Raw genomic sequence first — 20,995 nt, 5'->3', positions numbered from 1 at the left:
TCGAAATTTTACGTCTGATTTAGGTCTGCAAACGTTTCTATTTGGTATACAAATATTAATTATTGATCGAAACGTGTAAATACAGTAGACAAACAAAATACAATGGGTCGACATGTTGATTAAATAGACTACAAAATAAAAATTTTTGCAATAATAAAACTGTTTCTTTACATTGGTAATCTTAGAAGTTCAGCATTAAGAAAAGGTAACAGTCGTAAGTAAATAATAAATTTATTGTTTCCTCATAATCAGAAAAAATAGGTATGTAATTATTTTTGTTTAAAATGCACCTTTAAATGTTAGTTGACACTTTTTGTGTCCGCGTATAGAATACGAAGTTTAGGCAGCACGAGAATGAATTAAATGAACGCTCAATTATTTACTATAATCAAAATTTTATTAAAACGTTATACATTATTTACAGCATGTAGCATAATGCATAGTACACAATAATGTACTACTTATACTACGAGATGTTAGTTTTCTTAGTACTATATGCGGTGTTTAGTCGTAAATACTTCGACTTCTGTGGCTTGAATGAGACATTTTGTTCACTGGAATTAGAAGTCACAAGTCTTATAATATTACTTCTATACCTACAGTACTACGACCCCGGTCGTCTGCCCGCAGTTCGGTATAAGAATTATTATACAGGGTGTCCCACGCAACTGGAACAGGCTGTACCTTCTATACGGTTGGGAATAGATGAAGATGTTATAAGTAAAAGTTAAATGGTATCACTTTTGTGCATCGGTGCATTAGAAAACTTGCAATTGCACTTTTTTTTAAATGGAAATCTATGTTTTTCACTGCACCAATCGATGCAGTTTCTTTGTGCTCTATATACAAGTACTAACATACTTATGACCTAAACTTATTCGTTAGGAAGTTATCCAAGCTAAAAGTTTTCTGAATTATTTCGGTCGCTCGGCAACTGTTCCGAAGTACCTACGTTATGTTCCATTACAATGTTTGTAAACATGAAACTTCGATAACTTCCTAACGAATAAGTTTAGGGCATAAGTATGTTAGTACTTTTATGTAGAGCACAAGAAATTGCATCGATTGGTGCAGTGAAAAACATAGGTTTCCATTTTAAAAAAAAGTGCAGTTGCAATTTTTCTGATGCACCGATGCACAAAAGTGCATAAAATTAATTGCATATTATGCACCGTCTGATACCATTTAACTTTTACTTATAACATCTTCTTCTATTCCCAACCGTTTAGAAGGTACAGCCTGTTCCAGTTGCGTGGGACACCCTTATATCTACTTTGGACCCTGCTTCCACGTCATTTCATTATTTTTGAAGTAAAAGTTTCACTTACCGCCTAAAACTGCATTCCCTCAGCGATTATTGGAAAAATAACAGACACATAATTATGAATTAATAGTTAAACATACACCTACAATTAAATTATTATGACTCCACTCTCATCTTCGATAAAAATTGACCATCCTGATAAAAGAGACAGAATACTGACTGATCATGCAGAAAACATTTTACATAAAATTTATTGATTTATCTTCGAAACATAATGGTGGGCATACAATAATGCTAAGCTAACCATACAATGTGTTCCTTTCCCAATCATCAAGTTTTAAAAAATTACTTTACTCACCATTACATTCATTACGTATGTTTAAGAGTAAATTCTATTGGTATAAAATCTTATAAGTTTCCTCTATAGACAATGACAATGTTAGATACTTTTCTTGTCACCCTTTTTAGAACAACGCATTGATGAGAGTTGTGTACTCTCTCCGTGTATGACATGTATATTCGATACTGCAACGCTCAAAAGATTGAAGTCGTTATCTTCAAAGAAAACTGCTTTTCCAATCATTTTGAAACTCACAATCTCTAAGAATGTACTTTTCATTTTAAAGACTGCAAGCCTCACACATATTTCCAGTTTAGATAATACACGACCTCAATCGTTTGAACAGTAACATAACCTAGCCAATTCGATTTATACAAAGAAATCTTTGTTTCTCTACTTTTCGATTTCTGCACGACCTGATTAACTCGAACCCCGTCGATCAACCGATACATTGTGCACGCGTGTTGCCCTTTAAACACTTTCTGGAACGATTTTGTCGTAGTGGAATGTGCTGCTGGAATAAAAGCTTCCCCGTTTCGGCATGTGCGGTGTCGCGATTTCCTCTTGGAGAGGCTTGTAAACCAGACCACAATTCTTGTTGTCGATCAATCCTTGACGGAGGATCAACGGTGGCCTGATAACAGGTCCGCGACCCCGCCGTCTTGCCAAGTAAATTGCAACGTGCACCGTTAAGAGAAGAATCATCGCCGTGATGACGATAACAGTGACCACGGGCCAGAGCGCGCTGCTGTACCAAGGATGATACTCCATGTTCTCCGCGGCTACAAAATCTTCGTATTCTTGATCTTGTGTGGTCCACGCTTTCTCAACTTCTTCGTTGGATCTTACGCCATGATCGAGTTGCAGTTGAAGCAGCTCCTAGTGGGAAAACAATGTTCGTTACTTTTGCCTCGCAAAATGGTATAAGGTTTGTACACATTTAATTGTATGTTAAAAAATGTCATGTAAGGAGGTGTTCTAATTTTCCACAAAGTAAGTTGGTATTTGGTTTTCAATTATTCTTTTAACAGATTCTGATAGAAGAAAGTGTTACGTGTAAAATTGTATAATTCTGAAGAAGATATAAAGGTCAAAATGCATTTACTTGTATTTTGAAAAAGTAGGATTCCCCCGTTTGCTTTTAGTGTTGTAGTGTAATATCTACATGGACAATTATGAAGTAGTGTGTAAAAGTATAAATAAAAAATATCTGGGACAAGTTTTTCTGATTTTGTTTTTAGATCCGTTTTTTAAAAGAGTTTCTTTTACACAAAACATAATATAGAATACTTTGTGAAAGAAAAGAGACAATTGATTTTTCTCGTAAGTCGAAAGAATGTAAAAATAATTGTAATTTGTTATGGCAAATTAGTCTTTCTTGCGGTAAATCACGGTCACTGAAAATGAAGAATGATCTTTGGCATCTCACCTCGTCGCCTTCGAGATCGTTTCGCAAAAGGGTATCAGAGTCGTCTGATGTATCAAATCCCCCAAGAATAATTTTCAATTTCTTCTTGTGCGGGAATTGTCTGTCTGGTGGTCCGTCGTTCACACCATCGCAGACTATTTTCGCTAGATCAGTCCATTGACTGATACCCTCAGGATCTTGATAATTATCGCCGCCACCATAATTACTAATGTATCTGCAAAATATATTCCACAAATTTATGTAATTCATAAACTCTTTTCATTATGTGTTCAGATACGCGTGAAAAAAGAACTTCGTTTAGAAATACTTGGAAATTATAGTCGAACTACATTTAAGACGTACAGTATATTTATGGTTAACAATTGTTGGAAAAAAAAGGTTATTTATCAATTAGTATTTATTTGACTGTATTAAATTCTCCCTTATAATTCAAAATAATTTAGCTGTAAAATTTGTTTTGCGCAGTGAATTTATTCATATAGCAGAATACTTAAAGTTCAATCTTCCTAGGTAATTGAAGATTAAATTTATTTTCATTTAAAATTTATTTAAAATTTATTTATTAAATTGCACATACTGTGCAGATTTATGACCAAATTTTTGCTCTTATAGCTTCAGTTTTTTTAGTAGGAAAAACATTTATCGTTTAATAAAATTCAATAAAAAGTTGTAGTGGTTTTTATGTTTTCGTTTTCGAAATTGTTACGTACTTCGATGGTTCCATCGGCGAAACCCCATGATCGGTAAGCCATTGCACAGCCTCATTGAATTCGTCATCACAATCAAGAGGATTACGCGACAAATCCAGGCCAACGATTTTAGGCGTTGCTTTCAATTCCTCAACAGTGATTCGTCGAAGCAGATTTTCGCGAACTGATAAGAATCTAAAAATAAAATCTGATATGGAATTGTTGTTACTTACGTTGATACCAATTCGTATCATTCAAAAAATGGTATTATCTCTGTTCTGTTAATCTATTTACAGTATAAATAAAAAAACGCTATTAACACGGATCCTTTTAAGACTAGACAAATAAGAATATGTTTAAGCGTCCAAGGAAAGTACATAGCATTGTCCCTTTTTTTAGTGATAAAATTACTCACTCGACATTTGGCCTTCAAATTTAAAAGCTATTGTCACTAATTTAATGACATTTGTTCTCGAAGGGTCAATAGACAGGATGCAAACGCAATTTTTGAATAATTATTAAAATAAATGGAAATCATATTTACAATGGAATATTTTCATACGAGGCTTCCTTTAAATTTGGTACAGTTTTCGGGTCTTTTTTTACTCAATCGTATTCTGATTTCGTAAAGACTGATCTGATCCATCAATATTTTTCAATATAATCGCGTTCCCAATCTACAAGAAATCGCTTTTATATTCGAAAAGAGTATAAGGAGGTTGTTACTAATAGTCCCGTTTCTCTGTCCCAATCATTAGTTCAAATGTATTTCTGGACCAAATGCTTTAAGAGGTTCAAGTAAACCGACTTTTATTATCAATTAGCGTATCTATTCTATAAAAATAAATACTGAAAGTGAAAACTGATACAAGCAAATAATGTGACATAGTGACAATAATAATATACTAGACAAATATATAATTCTCACATAAAAAATGCAATTGGAAGCTCATAACCAAAACGACCATTGTCAATTTGTCAAATGAAGCTTTGCCTATGAGAAAATGCATTGACAACAGTTGGCTTTAAAGAATCTTTTCAGAATTAATCAGGATATAGGACGTTTTCAATAGAATAGATTACACCAAGTTATAAGTCTCGCTCCTGATTACTAGAATCTATTGTTATCACTAAAATCAAAACATTTGACAAGGGTCGTTTTTGTCACGATCCTCTCAATTGTGCATTTTTGATTCGTTTGCGTACGAAGAATTATCATACTTGTGTTTGTACTATGATGTGTACCAGAATTCCTACGTTTAGCATCCTAATTATGTAAAGTGTTTCAGTCATGTACTGATGATACTGTTCTTACTTCAAACTAGTCAATGGAACTCTGGCCTCGCTCCAAACTCTTTCCAAAGCGCATCCGCTAGCGTCGATCTTGGTAAGGCCAGGAGCAGCCAGGAACGGCGTTACTTGCAACGTAACCAGAGGGTTACCAGCAAGTTTGATCTTCATCAAATTCTTCGCGCCGTTGAACATGTGGTTCTCCAAGGAACTGATCGTGTTGTCAGACAGATCGAGAATACGCAAAGCAGACAGACTGCTCAGCAATCCATCCGGTAAGCCACGTAACTTATTTCTGGAAAGGTTCAGCTGCGTTATCGCTGGCATGGCTTTGAAAGTGTCTTTGTGGAGGGTGTGCAGGCCACAGTGCGCGCATTCGAAACGGTAGACACTGTAAGAAATACATAGACGACGTTATTATAGTTTGATCATGATTATACTGTAAGATGAAAATACGAGATCGGGTCGTTCAATTGAGAGGTCCAATGCAAGAGGCTGCTATGTCACAAAATGTAGAAAAAAACAGTTTTTTTTATTAATTCTGGTACCTCATTGTGTCTAGTTGTTATCCCTTAATTTATAACTACATAGCAAAATTCCTGCCTGCGATATGATTGTATATGTATACATATACATAGTATATTACGATGTACATTACTTTCCATAAAAGCCTTAATATCTCACAACGCTACTGTTATGACACAGCTCCCTCTTGGACGAGACACCTCAACTGAATAAAACATTCTTCAAAAATTTGTAATTTTATATACAGCTTTTTATGAAAGAATCTTTTTACGTGTTTCTTTAGAAATTACCCAGATGATCAATTGAAATATCAAATTCATGTTTAGACCTTTTAAATTCGTGTAGATTCCAACAAATATGAATGAATAGAAAAATATATTTTAAGTATTGTATACAACAAACTTGACTGATAAATGATTACTGAAAATCCAGCAGATGTAATTAAAAACATGTTGTTGATTGTGCTGTTACATACGACTAGACTGTGGATTTAATGCATTTATCGTAAATGTGAATATGCAAAATACAATACAGTAAAAATATTTGGAAAGGTGAATATAAATTTTACTTTACTTTGGATTTAATGAAATCTTGAATAAAAGAGAAAAATCTCAAACATAATTTCAATTCCGTAAATTAATCATAAATACTGAATTTGCATAAAAATCCGCAGGCTACGTACAACTAAAAAAAGAAATTTTCGAACTAATTTAGAAATCTTTGAAACAGAATAGTGTTTACCTGAAAGTGTTGTACTCGAGACTAGTGGTTTTGAAGACGGGCAACGTTTCCAAACCAGGATTATCGTTCATCAACAAAATTTGCAATCGCCAATTCTTCATGAAATGATGTTCCGTCAAAGAAGTCAGCTTATTGTCGCTGATGTCAATGAGAGTAAGCAGTGGGAGGTAGGAGAAAGCGCTCGGGTTAATCCTCTTGATACCGTTCGAATTGAGCGTCAGTTTATCCAGCAGAGTCATACCAATTAGATCATCTTTTCCTATTGTTTTGATTCTATTGTGAGACACATCTAATATTCTCAGTTGTGACGCACGTATGGTGTTCAACGTTGTCAAATTGTTTCCTGAAAATTGAATACGTGTCTTTCAAATAACATTTCGATATTTGATTCTGTATAAGTTTATAAGTATTCGATACTTGATTTTTTGATACAATGGAAAGCATAGAAAGAATGTAATTTGCACTCTAACACTTCTCTATGGTTGTTTAATTTCCCCGAAAAATAAAAAAAATGTCATATTCTTTGCAATGTTATTACTACGGTGGTATTGTACCAAAGTAAATAGTTCGGAAAATGAGTCACTCTTGGGTATTCGTTGTCAATAAACTATCATCTCGAGATTTCCTGACAAGTAGCCGACAAAAAAGACCAGCTTTTCTGATTCTTTTGTTATACTCACATATATATTTTTACTATTTCTTAAGTTCAATTTAAAAATTTAACACACAGGGTTTTATACAGCTTTTAATTCTCTATCCGAATATTAAACACATGCGAAAGTTTTAAGTTGACGTTAAAAAATAATCAAAATAAAACAAATCGAAAAAGTTGTAACTTTTTTGTTGTCCGTTACTATATACGATTTTACGAAAATAAAATTAAAAGTATGATATTTAGAAGAAAAATATTAATTCCTCCGCTCCTTTAAAAACATTTCTTAAGATAAAAAAGTATATCTTTTCGTAATAAGTGTTATTAATTATTTAAAAATATTTTCTGAATAATAACTTTTTATGAAGAACAAGTTTCTAGTTTTCAGTTAATATTTCTTTGTCAATTTTATAAGACATGCAATAATGTTCTACAATTACATTCTACATATTCCATAGTTTCAGGAAATATATTGCTCAAAATAATTAGAGGATTGCTACTGTAGGCGATGCTAATGCGCCAACTAAGGGGAAAAACTTAAATAAATATTACTATTTCATAGATTGACATCTCTTCGTTCGATACCAACACCTAGTTTTGCTTCGATAAAAAACATTACAAGAATTATTGACGGACACAGCAGCTGCAGTGTATGATCCCCTAATCGAGGGGTTCAGTGCAAGACGGAGCTATGCCACAAAATGTTGAAAAATAAGATTTTTATTAATTCGGACACCTCTTTGGTGTCTAGTTATTATCCTTTAATTTGTAACTACGTGCCAACATCCTTGTCTGTACTATGCATGTACAATGATGTTCATTATTTTTTATAAAAGCCTTAATAACTCACAATGCTACTGTCGTGACATAGCTCCCTCTAAATCTACTTAAATAATAGAATCTTACCAGCAATGCGAAGCGTCTGCAGTCCTTTATCATAAAACAGATCAAGAGGGATTTCGCTGATCAAGTTGTTCGAAAGATCCAACTCAATTAGCGACGCCATCGAATTGAACGTCGCGCTGTCGATTTCCTTCAATTTGTTGTTTTTCAGATTAACAAAAATTAGGTCCGGCATCTTCGCGAACGCATTTCGCTTGAGTTTCGTCAGACCATTGTAAGAGTAGTCGAATTCGGTAACAGACGGAGAATCGAAGAGGCCGTGTTTGGATGATTTCGAATCCTGCGAATGTTTCAACGGGTTTCCAGAAATAGACAACAGTGACAGTTGTGTGTTATTCTGGAAAATATTCGGCGGAATCTCCTGCAGACCGTTACGCGTCAGGTTTACCGCGAATAAATACGCCACGCCGTCGAACGCGGTCTGATTCAACTCGACGATTCTCGTGTCGGTGATCACGAACGATTCCAGATGCTGAAGACCTCGTGAACGAAGCGCGTGAGGACCAAGGCGGATCTGTTCGGCGTTCTCGACGCGCAGATGCGCGATTCCAGTGCCGAACGATTGTTCATCCACGAGTTTGGTGCATCTAAACAGAAAACGTAGAAATTGTAGAAACTTTCTTGTGATACAGGTAACTCTTATACATAACTGGGTGGATAGGTTCCTAAAAATTGCTGTGTTATGTAAATTCGTGTTATACGAAACTAAGAACTAATACGAACATACATACAAAAAACAAGGTCAGATTTCAAAAACTAATAAAACTACACTATACAAACTACACAATTCTTTGACCTGTTAGTGCGAAACCGTGTTGTAGGAACGACACGTTATATGGGCGTTGCTTGTACAATCAAAAATGTACAGCTGGTATCAAAACAGGTGGACAACTTTAGGGATGAAATGTATTTAATTTTTATCGATTTAATCCTTTCACTGCCACTTTTTAAAAATTGACTTACACCGCTGTTAGCACATTATACATATAGACTTAGTGCCATTTGAAACGGTTTTCACTATGAGAAGAGAAAAATGAAACGGAATTACTTTGGTTGAAAATCATGACACATACGTTGCAGTCGTTGCAGCTGCGTATTGCCCGGCGCATGTACAATAATCGGGACACTCCGTCATCACTTGCTCGTCGTCATCGAGTTCGTCTTCTTCGTCCTCGTCGTCCCCGTCGTACTCTTCCGCGCTGTCGTCCTCTTCGTCTTTGCTCAAACCATCTTCGTAAGGCGCATCCTCAGCGTCTAATAATTTCTTGATGTCCCTATCTTCCGTAGTGTTGCTTTGTTCGTCGTTGTTTCCCGCGGTGGTCGGTTTCGTTGTCGAAATCGAGTAGGATGGCCTAATTCTTCGGGCCTCCGCTTTCAGTGTTTTAGCAACTTCTTCTTGTGTCTGTAATTATTGTGATAAAAAATCATATCGAGCTGATTTAAAACTGCGGAACAGTAGTTTTACGATCTGCTATTTCATGTAACGAAAAGTTTCGTGATGAAATACGACGAAGACAATTTATTAGATCAATGTGTACCGATACTAAATTATTGTTGAATTTTAATCCTATTGTTCTTCTCACTTACTTTTCAAATTTATATCCCTTCGGATAAAATTACTTCAAATGTGGAAATAATTTCTTTTTAACGAATGGAAAGAACACAAGTAGTAGACGGAAAATTTGCATACGTTTAATATATTAAAAATAAATATGTAAAACATGATACCCATTTAGACAGAATCTTTATTAAGGGTAATATAGACTTGAGGAGAACAGTAGGGTTAAATAGATACGAAGTCAAAAAGAACGTACTAACAGTAAGTACAACATTTCTCTAATTTTGCAAGGTTACATACTTATAAAAACTGTTTCTATGAAAAGCTATTATTAAATAGAGTACTCATTAAACTTGATATACGCAAGTAGCCTAAAGGATAATGTTTACACAATACAAATTTTTTAAATATCCGAGCTAAAATTTTTTGTAAGGTAATATTTATGTATTTGTTAAAATTATTAGATAATTTTTACATTCTGGTTAAAACGTATAGATCATTTAGATTTTAATGAGATAAAATTTGAATAAATAAAACATATATGTACTCACAAGAATAAAAAGTCTTAGAAATATATTGTTCCTTCATTTGTTATTCAAAATATAAACGAAAGATATTGCAGACCTACTGATATTTTGAGAGTTCAGTAAGCCAATTTCTAATACATTTTAAATACATTAAGAAACATATAAAAAAATCTGCATTCGCATATAGCATTGTAATTTTCAGCATTTATTATTAATTTCTTTGGTCTATTTATTTTTCAGCACAAATTATTCTGTTTAACCCCCTCACTGAACTGAATATCTAAACTTATCACTAAAAAATATATAAAAAAAACTATATAAAATAGATGAAATGAAATCTTTCAAGGCAGATACCTTTTGAAAGCTTAAAACTGACCGCTTATTTAATAAATGCTAACGTAGATTCTTAATATTGTAAATACTACATATTTTTGTGAATATTTGCATTATAGGTATTTACTGAAACCATGTGTGGGGAACAAAAAAACTGAACACAATTACGGAATGTGAATGAAATTAATTGTAATAAAAATGATCACCTTGGCATTGGTAACTTCTTCATCCAAATTACGAATTTCTTGCAGAAGCATTTCCTTAGGGTTCAGGAAATTTTTCACATCACCCAAGAGCAGATTATCGTCATCGTAGTTCGGCGTTGTTTTCTCACTAGTACGAGGAGCCGTTACTTTTTTTACAATAGCAGTACGCGTAGTAAGATCCAACGTTTCTGGCGAAGCGCTAATGCTGATCAAATTATGCTGCAATTTCGTCGTGAACGGTTCATCTGTAGTGTCTGTATTGATGTCTCTCGATGGAGTTTTATTTGAAGCAACGATTCCGACCAAGAGGGCAGCGGCCAGCAGCACAGCTGCTAGGACCTTCATTTTGCCTTCTGAAAACCAGAAAAACGTTTTTCATATACTAATCAGTGAATAGAATTTTGAACATATAATTTTGATTCTCGAATAATACAGCTGAAAGTATATTCTCAAAACAGATTAAATTGAATTTTCTTCTTTGTGTACATATTTGTATATTATGTAGTATGAGATATTCTGAAAAAAATAAGCATCATTTTAAAATAGATTAAAGAAAAAATTTTTTTTAATGTATTTGTATATTAGTACCTATGAGATATTCTAAACAAGATAAGGATTATCTTAACGTAGATGACAGAAAATATCCAGAAGTGTTTCATTATGTCGTGCTTAACTGTATAAGTACTAACAACCTTCGTATTACATAACTGAAATGCATAAAGGACTGCAGTGTCTACGTAGAACTATACACATTATAAAACGTAAGCTTCCGGTTGCACACATATTCATACTTAAAATTTAATTTGGTGTGACACATCTTACATGTACATATACAATACCGGACAAAATTATAACAACTTGAACGTAACAATTCTTTGAAGATCAAAATTTCCGGGTACTTTAACTTTTGTTGCAATAGTTTTCAAATACTTTTTATACGGTCCTCCAAGGAAGAAAATCACATATAATATCATCACAGAATTATTACATAAATGCATATAAAAATGCGGTTTTTGATTACTTTCATATCCTCAGAGGTATTATACCTATATCAGATCAGTATTATCAGTATGCTTCACTTCGTATATTTTAATTTCAACAAATTATATCATAAATAAAAATTGTTTCTTGACATTTTACACGACTTATCACTTAATCGTAGATTAAATGTTTTAACTGTAGAAATATAAATAATTTTTAAGGGAAGCATTTAATCTCTATACACGTTCGCAACAATTAATGATTTCTTTTTATTTAATTTTCCGTATATAGTTCTTTTTATTATCACATAATTTAGGTATATGCGCATAAAGTTTCTCAGCAAAGCCAGTACTCAATATAAGTTCCTAGATTCATCGTATGCGGTTACAGAGTTAGCTTCAAGCATATCCTCAACCGGTTTTAGAAGCGGAAGTGCAGCATCTTTACAAGAAAGGGAAGCACCTTCGTGTAATCAATCCAGGGGGAAGCCTCCATCCTCTCGATCTTTCCAACTCGATGCTCCGATTCTCGATCATTCACGGTTTTGTGCGCAAATCTTATACACCTTTGTGCGGAAGCAGTTTTCCTCAGAGAAAAACGGCCCTATATTCTATGGACGATCGACACCTCGTAGAAAGATCCCTATACAGTTCAACCTCTCAGAAACAGAACAGATTAACTAGTCTTTCTACAAACCTTTCAATTGTATTATTTTTAAACAATTTTACTCTTCTTCACTCAAGCTTTTTATTTTAGTTCAAAAGAAATTGCATATGTCGTTCCTACGATGGATATACAAAATGTTTTATAAACTGTGAATATAATTCAGAGGGAAAGTTATTTTAAATTTTTTCAATCTTACAGATACTGAGTTCGTATTTGTAGAACCGACACCAGATCAGTTAATAATGTAGAAATGTCTTCTTATCATCGTTGTACGATTTATCTTCTTGTTAGTAGTAGGAGTATGATTTGCAGTACACACTACGTTATTAATCCTTGGGAATGCATTTTTATAATGTCGATCAACTACAGGTACTTATTAATCAAACATACATTGTTATTTTTAATAAAGAATATCAAATGGTGTCATTCGAACGTGTTTGTACCCTGATCCAAGAATAACTAAAAATTCGTATCTTTTGTAAAAATTGTTATCTATCACGTTCCATATTATCTTGTTAAATAGCTCTACCTAAGTACTCTGCCGATTATATCAAATTCGATTTTCGGTTCTTCAAAATGAAGAATCGAGAAAGACCGAGACATTCATTGTTATACTTACGTGGTATTTTTTTATTCTTTATACGTATTTAATTCCTTATATTTCTTCTCATTGTCACAGGAACAATAATAAAAAACAAAAAATTAGAATCGCTAGTGAGATTATGTAAGTATTGCAGTATACAAGTGATACGCTATACACAATGTGAAATTGATAAAAACTTATTAAATAAAGCTTTCATGAAATTAATTACTTTAATTGTCGTGATAATTAGGTTTTACGAATCGTTTCCAGATAAGAATTAATCAGAACAATGGCAATGTAACTCTGGAAGCGAAAACCTGTCACACAGTGCGTTAATGATGCAGCTATCATTATCGCGATACGTGCTGACGTACGTCTCTGTCGCGTGTTATTCGTCCTGATAATATATCGATAAGTCGAGTGCTTTTGTTATAAAAGAACAGACTACCGAAAGAAAGGCACTTTTTAAAACGTAGCAATTGTAATCATTCTAAATTTTAAACTTCCACTATAAGAAATAAATAATTTAACGATGTTGCTCATATTTTAATAAAAATATACCATAATTCTAAAATATTTTACAAATTTTGGACTAACAGTTCTTACAAAGAATTAAAAAGAATATGAATAGATACATGAATAGAATAAGGTGACACAAAGAATAGACTGTAGATACATAAGATTAAAACGTTATAAATTTCTGAAATTTATACAGTAAAAACTGAAATTTCAAAGTTTAAACAGTTGAAAATAGTGATCATAATCAGTATATTTTGCACTATTTCTATTGGGCTGAATTAAGAGTTCGTACGGTTTTTTACTGTTAAATGAAAATGATTGATTACTGAAATTATATATCACTGTGTTCTCTGATGTTTTCTCTTCAGTAAAAAAAAAAAAACAGAAAACATTGGGATTATCAAACTACTGTGTCATTGATTCGAAAAAGGAAGAACAGAAAGTATATCTCCGGCATCTAATGCATTATTACTTTCGAAAGGGCAAAGATATCACTCGCGTTCAAAAAAAGATTTGTGCGGTATATGGAAACAACAGTGCGAGTTGTCATATGTGTCAAGAATGGTTTGAAAAATTTTAAATAGGAGATATCGCCGTAGAAGATGCACTGCGATTAGGTAGACCTTCCCCTGTTTTGAAAGTGATCAAATTTAGTCTCAAGTAATCAACACAGTACCATAAGTTTGGGTAATTTTGACCTACTCGGAGTAACTTTGTCCCAAATCAGAAAATGATCATTTTCGATTTTGCAGCTCTGCAAACTGTTAAATTAAGTTGATTTTTACGTGAAAAAGTATTTTACGTAAAAATACCTGCAAAATTGTTTTTCTTCAAGTTTTTTTTCTTTTGCAGTTTGATAGGTGTTTTAATATCATTCAGGTTTCCCATTAAAAGTTTTTTCCTATATCTTACGGTTAACAAAATATACTGAAAAAACGAAAAATTCGGTAAACTTCTTAAAGTTTATTACCCCTTAAGGTAACTTCACCATCTTACAATTAGAGTGAATGTCAGCCGAAAAAATTGCTCCTTGCATAAATTTGATGCCCCCAACAAACCCACAAAGTTTCATTTAGATCAGAATCTGCGGGTTGTGAAACCTTCCCTGTAAGGTTACGGACTCCTACTCCTCGGAGAAATTTCGGTAATGTCCGGTGGGTTATCTTTCTGCGTCGCGTTTCTTGTACACACTAGGGAGGGGGTATACGCGATCTACTCTACTTCGTTTTCACCACTCTAAATTCACAACCCTGCTTTTAATTAGACTAAATTCACTTGGCGATGGATTCATTTATGGTCCATCGCGGCTCCCAGGGGAGGTGATCGACGAACCCGACCACGTCTCTTCTTGAGGTCGGCTAGACCGGCCTCCCCATGTATCGCTATTGGAGTCCCGGGACTCCATCCTTGACCTTGATTGGGGGGGTGGTAATTTGATAATGGGTAAACAGAGGAAGGGGGGTTCCTGAAATATTCGGGACATAGGTAGGTAACGATAAGGGGTTGAAATAGGCGATACAACTCTCTCTCAATGATGACGGTACATACGATGATTACCACCCTTGTACAGATTCGGTCTGTGGGTGAAGCAGAATGAGCTGGTACTCAATTATGGAGACGAAGGATCGGTTGCCCCGACGTTCACACTCCTTTAGCTAATATATTAGATAGGGATGGGACGATCCTAGTGACTCTCCACCCCCTGCATGAGTATTTCTCCACCTCCATGTGGCCCGGGCCTAAAAAAGTTGGACGGGTTGGAAAGTCGAGGGAAATATCATCCCCGGGTAACACGCCCACGGTAGTTCCAATTGCGGGACTATCTCCTCTTCCGGGAGACTACGATCTAGTTAGTTAGTTGTACAGTTCTCCCGGGAGAGGGGAAGTGCGATTTCCCCCCCAAGGCCGCAGCAGTGGCTCTGTCGCCGTTAGCTATCACACAGCCCCCGCCACAATAGCCGGGGCCGCGGTGGGCGTTACCCGGGGCTATTATTTCCCCCAGTTTTCCAACCCGACCAACTTTTTTGGGCCCGGGCCACATGGAGGCGAGGAAGTACTCGCTGGGGGGCGGAGAGTCACTAGGATCGTCCCATCCCTACCTTAATCAGTGACTATGGAGTATATCGTCGGGGCCACCGATCCTTCGTCTCCAAAGTGAGTACCGGCTCACTCTTTGCTTCACCCACAGACCGAGTCTGTACCAGGGGTGGAATCATCGTGCTTGTGTACGTTCCATCATTGAGAGAGAGCTGTGTCGCCTGTTTCAACCCCCTATCGTATTACCTGCCTATGTCCCGAATATTTCAGGATCCCCCCCCTTCGACCTCAAAGAGAGACGTGGTCGGGTTCGGCGATCACCTCCCCTGGGAGCCGCAGTGGACCATAAATGAATCCACCGCCAGTGTGAAGCTAGTCTAATATCATAGCTGGGTGTATGAGATTACTGGAGTGGAAAACGAAGTAGAGTAGATCGCGCCCTCCCCCCACCCTAGAGTTTAGACTACGATCTAAACTAAACTAAACTAGGTATCGGTTAGCTCGCTCAAGCGCTCGTGACATACGCACGACCGAATCAAACGCCTCTAAATCAATGGGAGCGGTTATACTGCACGCGTATCGGTCGTCCGATGTCGCACGCGTTCGTCGTATACGAGCGTCAAAACGAACAGGAAATTGCCGTCACGACATCACTTCAACTGTTATATTTTAGTTACTTTTAAACATCTGATTTAACGCTCATTATAAAGCTGAAGGAATATTGTTTTCAAGTTTATGCACAAAATTTAAAAACCACTACTAATACTAAATTAATAGAAAAAAACAATCACTCCTCTTTTGCAACAAAAAATTAACTACATACAAAATATCAAGTTGCAACAAGTAACAACCTGGCTTGGTCAACATTTACGGTCATAATATTTTTAACAATTACTTTAAAGACATTTCATCGATATGGAACTAATCTTGAATCTCCAACCTATCCGTATAAATTAACGTTAAATCTCTAGCCAAAGTATAGACTTTTTTATTTCATGAAAATCAAAAACTGTTACTTTCTACCCCGATCTCCCCTACATCAATATGAAAAATAACTATATTAATATAATCATCAATGTAAGGAATAATGTTAAAAGTGATCGCATTCTCTGTCAGGGGTAAACTTTAGTTATAATTACAAGGTTTTCAATATTTAGTGTACATGTATATCACCTGAGATGTGACTATGTTTTTTGAAATGTTTTCGCGTGTCATAGTTTTCGCCTTTGAATATTTTACCTTTTTAATTTGCTCGATACCCCCCTTTATGTACAATAAGGAAAGGTTCTAACATTATGCCGACAGCCGGTCCCGACCGCGCGGTACCACCGAGGCACAGAACAACAGAGTCATAAACTCGTACCTTTGGAAGATGCTCACGATTTCGGCGCGGTCAAGTCGAACCTTCACCGCGCACATTTATTATTTTCACGTGCACGTGTCCTCCTGAACAATTACCTTGTTAACCTTTTCAAGTAATGAAAAATTATTAATAAAAATTCACTCTGCGGAAAAATATGTATACATAAAGTAGTTATTTACTTAACATTATTCCTTACATTGATGGTTATATTAATATAGTTATTTTTCATATTGATGTATACAGTCGTTTTTGCTATTAAACTTGGTATTTTTTATGTAGTTAATTTTTTGTTGCAAAAGAGGAGTGTTTGTTTTTTTTTCTATTAATTTAGTATTAGTAGTGGTTTTTATAGTTAATATAATAGTAGGGACACGTGAAGTTGGAAAGGACCGTTGGAAAAAACGTTTCCCGAAACCCCACCGCACCAGGTCGAACGAAAAATCAAACTAATTCGATCGACCTGCGTATACGGACGAACTGGTCATATTCAAGCAATTTCAATTCAAGCAATCACTTCAATCGTTATATTTTGGTTATTTTTCAACATAGAGCTCTGATTTAACGCTCATTATAAAGCTGAAGGAATGTTGTTTTCAAGTTTATGCAAATAATTTTAGTTATTGGTAATAAGTATAGTTATAATTAATGTTAAATATTGAAATGCCGATTTGACACTGTTCCTACGTATGAATCAATTTGGAAAAAATACTACTAGATTCCTTGAATCTTCAACTTTAAAATACACTTTTCAAACAGATGGAACGTTTTCGGGAAATTGTAAAAAAAAAATAGTTTACCATGATGTTCGGCCGCGTACTGCGTCTCAACTGTTCAACTGATCGCGTGGTTCTGCACACGCCGCGCGACATACATCATGGTAAACTTTATTTTTTTTTTAATTGTCCCGAAAGAGTTCCATCTTTTTGAAAAGTATATTTTAAAGTTGAAGATTCAAGGAATGCAGTAGTATTTTTTCCAAACTGATCTATATGTAAGAACAGTATCAAATCGGCATTTCAATATTTAACATTAATTATAACTATATTTATTACCAATAACCAAAATTTTGTGCATATACTTGAAAACAACATTCCTTCAGCTTTATAATAAGCGTTAAATCAGCGCCCTATGTTGAAAAATAACCAAAATATAACGGTTGAAGTGATGTCGTGTTGGCGATTTCCTGTGCGTTTTGACGCTCGTATGCGACGAACGCGTGCGACTTCGGACGACCGATACGCGTGCAGTATAACCGATAACCGCTCCCATTGATTTAGAGGCGTTTGATTCGATCGCGCGTATCGATATACCTAACCGAGACCCATCACTAGCTGTATACGGACGACGGGCTAGTCCAGGTTACCCCAATTTACGGTGCCACTAAAGAAATCGCTGAGACATTAAAAATAGTGGTGAACACATTATTGACTCAATGCAAAAATAATATTTACAAAATACATGTTTCGTAACTTCCGGTTCAACCCAACAAATATCAGTTGTATCTGTAGGTGTAACATTTCCTAAGAACCAATGCGTCAGTTACCAGACGAACCACTTTCTCTACAAACAACTGTATATGTACTTCGAGGAATCGTCGGGACCGAGGAAAATCCATTTTCCGTTTATCAAGGGCTGGAATGTCCTGTCTAAATAGGAAACAGCAGGATCCGCCTTAAACGGAACGCGGTTTAAAGGAGCCGTGTCCTGGAATGGTCAGGTACGCATGCAAACGCCACGTTAAAAGATATGAAAGGTGGGGCTTTGGTTGCATAGTGCCTATGAGTACCAGGTGGGCCTCTTTGTTCGACCCCCGAAAAATCTCGGCGGTTCAAGGGACCAGGTAGAGTTACCTGTCCTCTGAGCCATATCGCAGGTGGTCCCTCCTCCTTTACCATTCCGACTCGGTTGGCGCAGGGACCCCGAAATAAAGAGGGCCACTCTGACCCAAAGAGAGTAGTCTATAGTAAATCTCGGGATTGTCATTTTTGGGTAACATTCCTGAGCCCACCTAGGCGGTTGGCAGGGAATTCAAAGGGACTGGCTGACGTCGACATGCATAGATAGATTGACTCGGAAATGTTGTTTGATGATAGAACCGTTCGAGCGGCTACCGACTGTCAAGCTTTGTTTGGAGTGTTTTATCTGAATCTTCGGAGAGTAATTTTGGCTGTTGAATCAAAAGATTAAATTTGTTATTTTTGAACATACACTCCTGTTTGTAAGTATCAGTATCAAATATGATGTGGATGTAATGAAGCAAAATGAAATTATTGAAAGCCTGAAAGAAATATTATTTAGAGGATATTAAAGCTCGATAGACAACACTTGTACTAATATAAAGTTATCAAATTAATTTATTTAGTTTTTATAACTCATATTATTAGCCCGAAGATTCAATATGACATCGTATCGTTATAGTTTAGGATACATTCTCGAAAATAATATTTTGGAAGTGTTTAATGAATATTTATTTGTATTTTGTATTCTTTAATTTTCCTGTTTTTCTGACATCAAATTCAGACAAAAAATTTTTTTTTGCTTGAAAGAAACAATTAAGGTCAGTAAAGATTAAAAATTGGTATCATTCATTACAGATTACCAAAACACTTTACTTTCCACTAGAAACATCACAACAATGTTATAAAAAGAAATGTCCACAACTTCTTTTATCGAGAAGATAACTATTTCTATGAAAATGGGAAGATAACTATTTCTATAAATATTCTATAATAAAAAAAAGGAATAGACAAGTTACACGGAAGACAAGATTCTCTACGAACGTTATACTCTTATCAAACGATATAACGTAACAAAAGTCTACAAAAGATTCTATTAGCGTGTATGCGTCCGATTACTATTATAAAGCAATGTCCTTCGGAAATATGAATCGGCAGCGTTCCCTTAGTCGGAATTACACATCGATCTGATCGATTCCCTGGTCGCTGCCCTGCATCGCTGATTCGTCGCAGGATAGTTACCCGATTTCTTGTGAAATCGTACAACGGTTCGAATGACAATCTTCACTCATGGAGAACCATTACTGGTAACCGTTAACATAACCCTGTTATAATATAATCAGCCGCAGTCTAGTGTCAATAACAGTAAAAGTGGAACCGATTTCGTAAATCCGCGTTCGTTGCTCCGACGTGTGCACGTGCACGTACAGTAGGCAGCAAAAGTATTCATACACTCAAATAAATCATACATAATTGTTGATAAAGGTTGTTTATATTCACCGACACGCATGTTTGATAAATTATTTATGAAACTACAACTATTCTGAATTTATCTATTACAAATATCCAAATGTAAGACCTGCAATGACATGGTTTACCAATTTATTTGTCATGAAACATATCAATAACGCGACACAAAAGTATTCATATAATGTAAGTTTTCCGGGAAATACCTACCTACCCGTTACTGGGAATAAATTCAGAATAGATGTAGTTTTATAAATAGTTAAACAAATCTGTGTGTGGGTGACTATAAACATTATTTATGATTTATGTGGGTGTATGAATACTTTTGGTGCCTGCTGTACATATTATGTTACAAGTTACAATGTAACATTTGCGCAACTATTAATTAATCATCGTGGTTATAGCAATGAGTTTCTGTGCATGTATTGTGTTTTCATGAATACGCAGAGAGAATTCAAGTAGAGTAAAGTAGAGTAAGTAGATAAGATTTCATGTGCAAGTAGAGTAAATCATCGCAAAAATCATTACAGTGTGAACTAATATTTATCACGGACGTGTTTAATTTTTCGTAGGTACTGATATGAGGTTCGATCAGACTTTGTTACTTAATATTTTATTTTATAGATTATTTTGCAGTCCTAAATTATAAGTTGTGTTACCTAAAGATCCTTGACACGGTAGTAAAAGTGTTAATCTTGTATATATATACATATATATGAACATTTCATCTATTGTAAAGAATAAAAACACTATTTTCAGCGACATATGTTGCGAAACATACGTGAAACTAACGAAACATTTCACTAGTATTACATATATGTATGTATCACGATTTTATAAAATTTTTTCGAAAAGGATTGCATACAGAATCCATAAAGTCCATGAATTTTTTATTGATCTCGGCATTTAATTCGGTACTTATACTTTAATTTGATGCTACGTATGTTATTATTATCAAAAACGATTTCATTTATAAATAATGAGATATTTGTTTTCGGAAACAATGGTCTTAAAAAACCCCATTACAATGCTCCCATGCTTTTATAATTTTGAAAGATAAATGTTTATTTTCAGAAAATGTATCTTTGTTTTCCATTTGGGAGTTACATATGTATGTACATGCAACTGGTGGGTGTTGCCACCATGAGTAAAAATAAGTCATTTCGTCACATAGATCACAGATTAC

At 35.0% G+C, this 20,995-nt stretch overlaps 1 protein-coding gene across 1 annotated transcript in view; it reads right to left on the bottom strand.

Moving 5' to 3' along the window:
• Positions 1-2,068: 2,068 nt before the first annotated feature.
• The window catches only part of LOC107187100, a 42,418-nt gene continuing 23,491 nt past the window's right edge, over positions 2,069-20,995 (bottom strand). The window contains exons 2-9 of the mRNA XM_015575107.1: positions 10,458-10,810; positions 8,907-9,235; positions 7,837-8,420; positions 6,279-6,621; positions 5,038-5,403; positions 3,744-3,917; positions 3,034-3,247; positions 2,069-2,483 (exon numbers count right to left, since the gene is read on the bottom strand). Coding sequence (XP_015430593.1) covers positions 2,076-2,483; positions 3,034-3,247; positions 3,744-3,917; positions 5,038-5,403; positions 6,279-6,621; positions 7,837-8,420; positions 8,907-9,235; positions 10,458-10,802 — 2,763 coding nt within the window. The 5' untranslated portion in view covers positions 10,803-10,810 and the 3' untranslated portion in view covers positions 2,069-2,075. The remainder of the gene's footprint in view (positions 2,484-3,033; positions 3,248-3,743; positions 3,918-5,037; positions 5,404-6,278; positions 6,622-7,836; positions 8,421-8,906; positions 9,236-10,457; positions 10,811-20,995) is intronic.

This window comes from Dufourea novaeangliae, unplaced genomic scaffold, assembly GCF_001272555.1.
Source record: "Dufourea novaeangliae isolate 0120121106 unplaced genomic scaffold, ASM127255v1 scaffold106, whole genome shotgun sequence".
In the NCBI taxonomy this organism is placed as follows: Eukaryota; Metazoa; Arthropoda; class Insecta; order Hymenoptera; family Halictidae; genus Dufourea; species Dufourea novaeangliae.
This window is presented reverse-complemented; position numbering and strand designations above follow the sequence as displayed.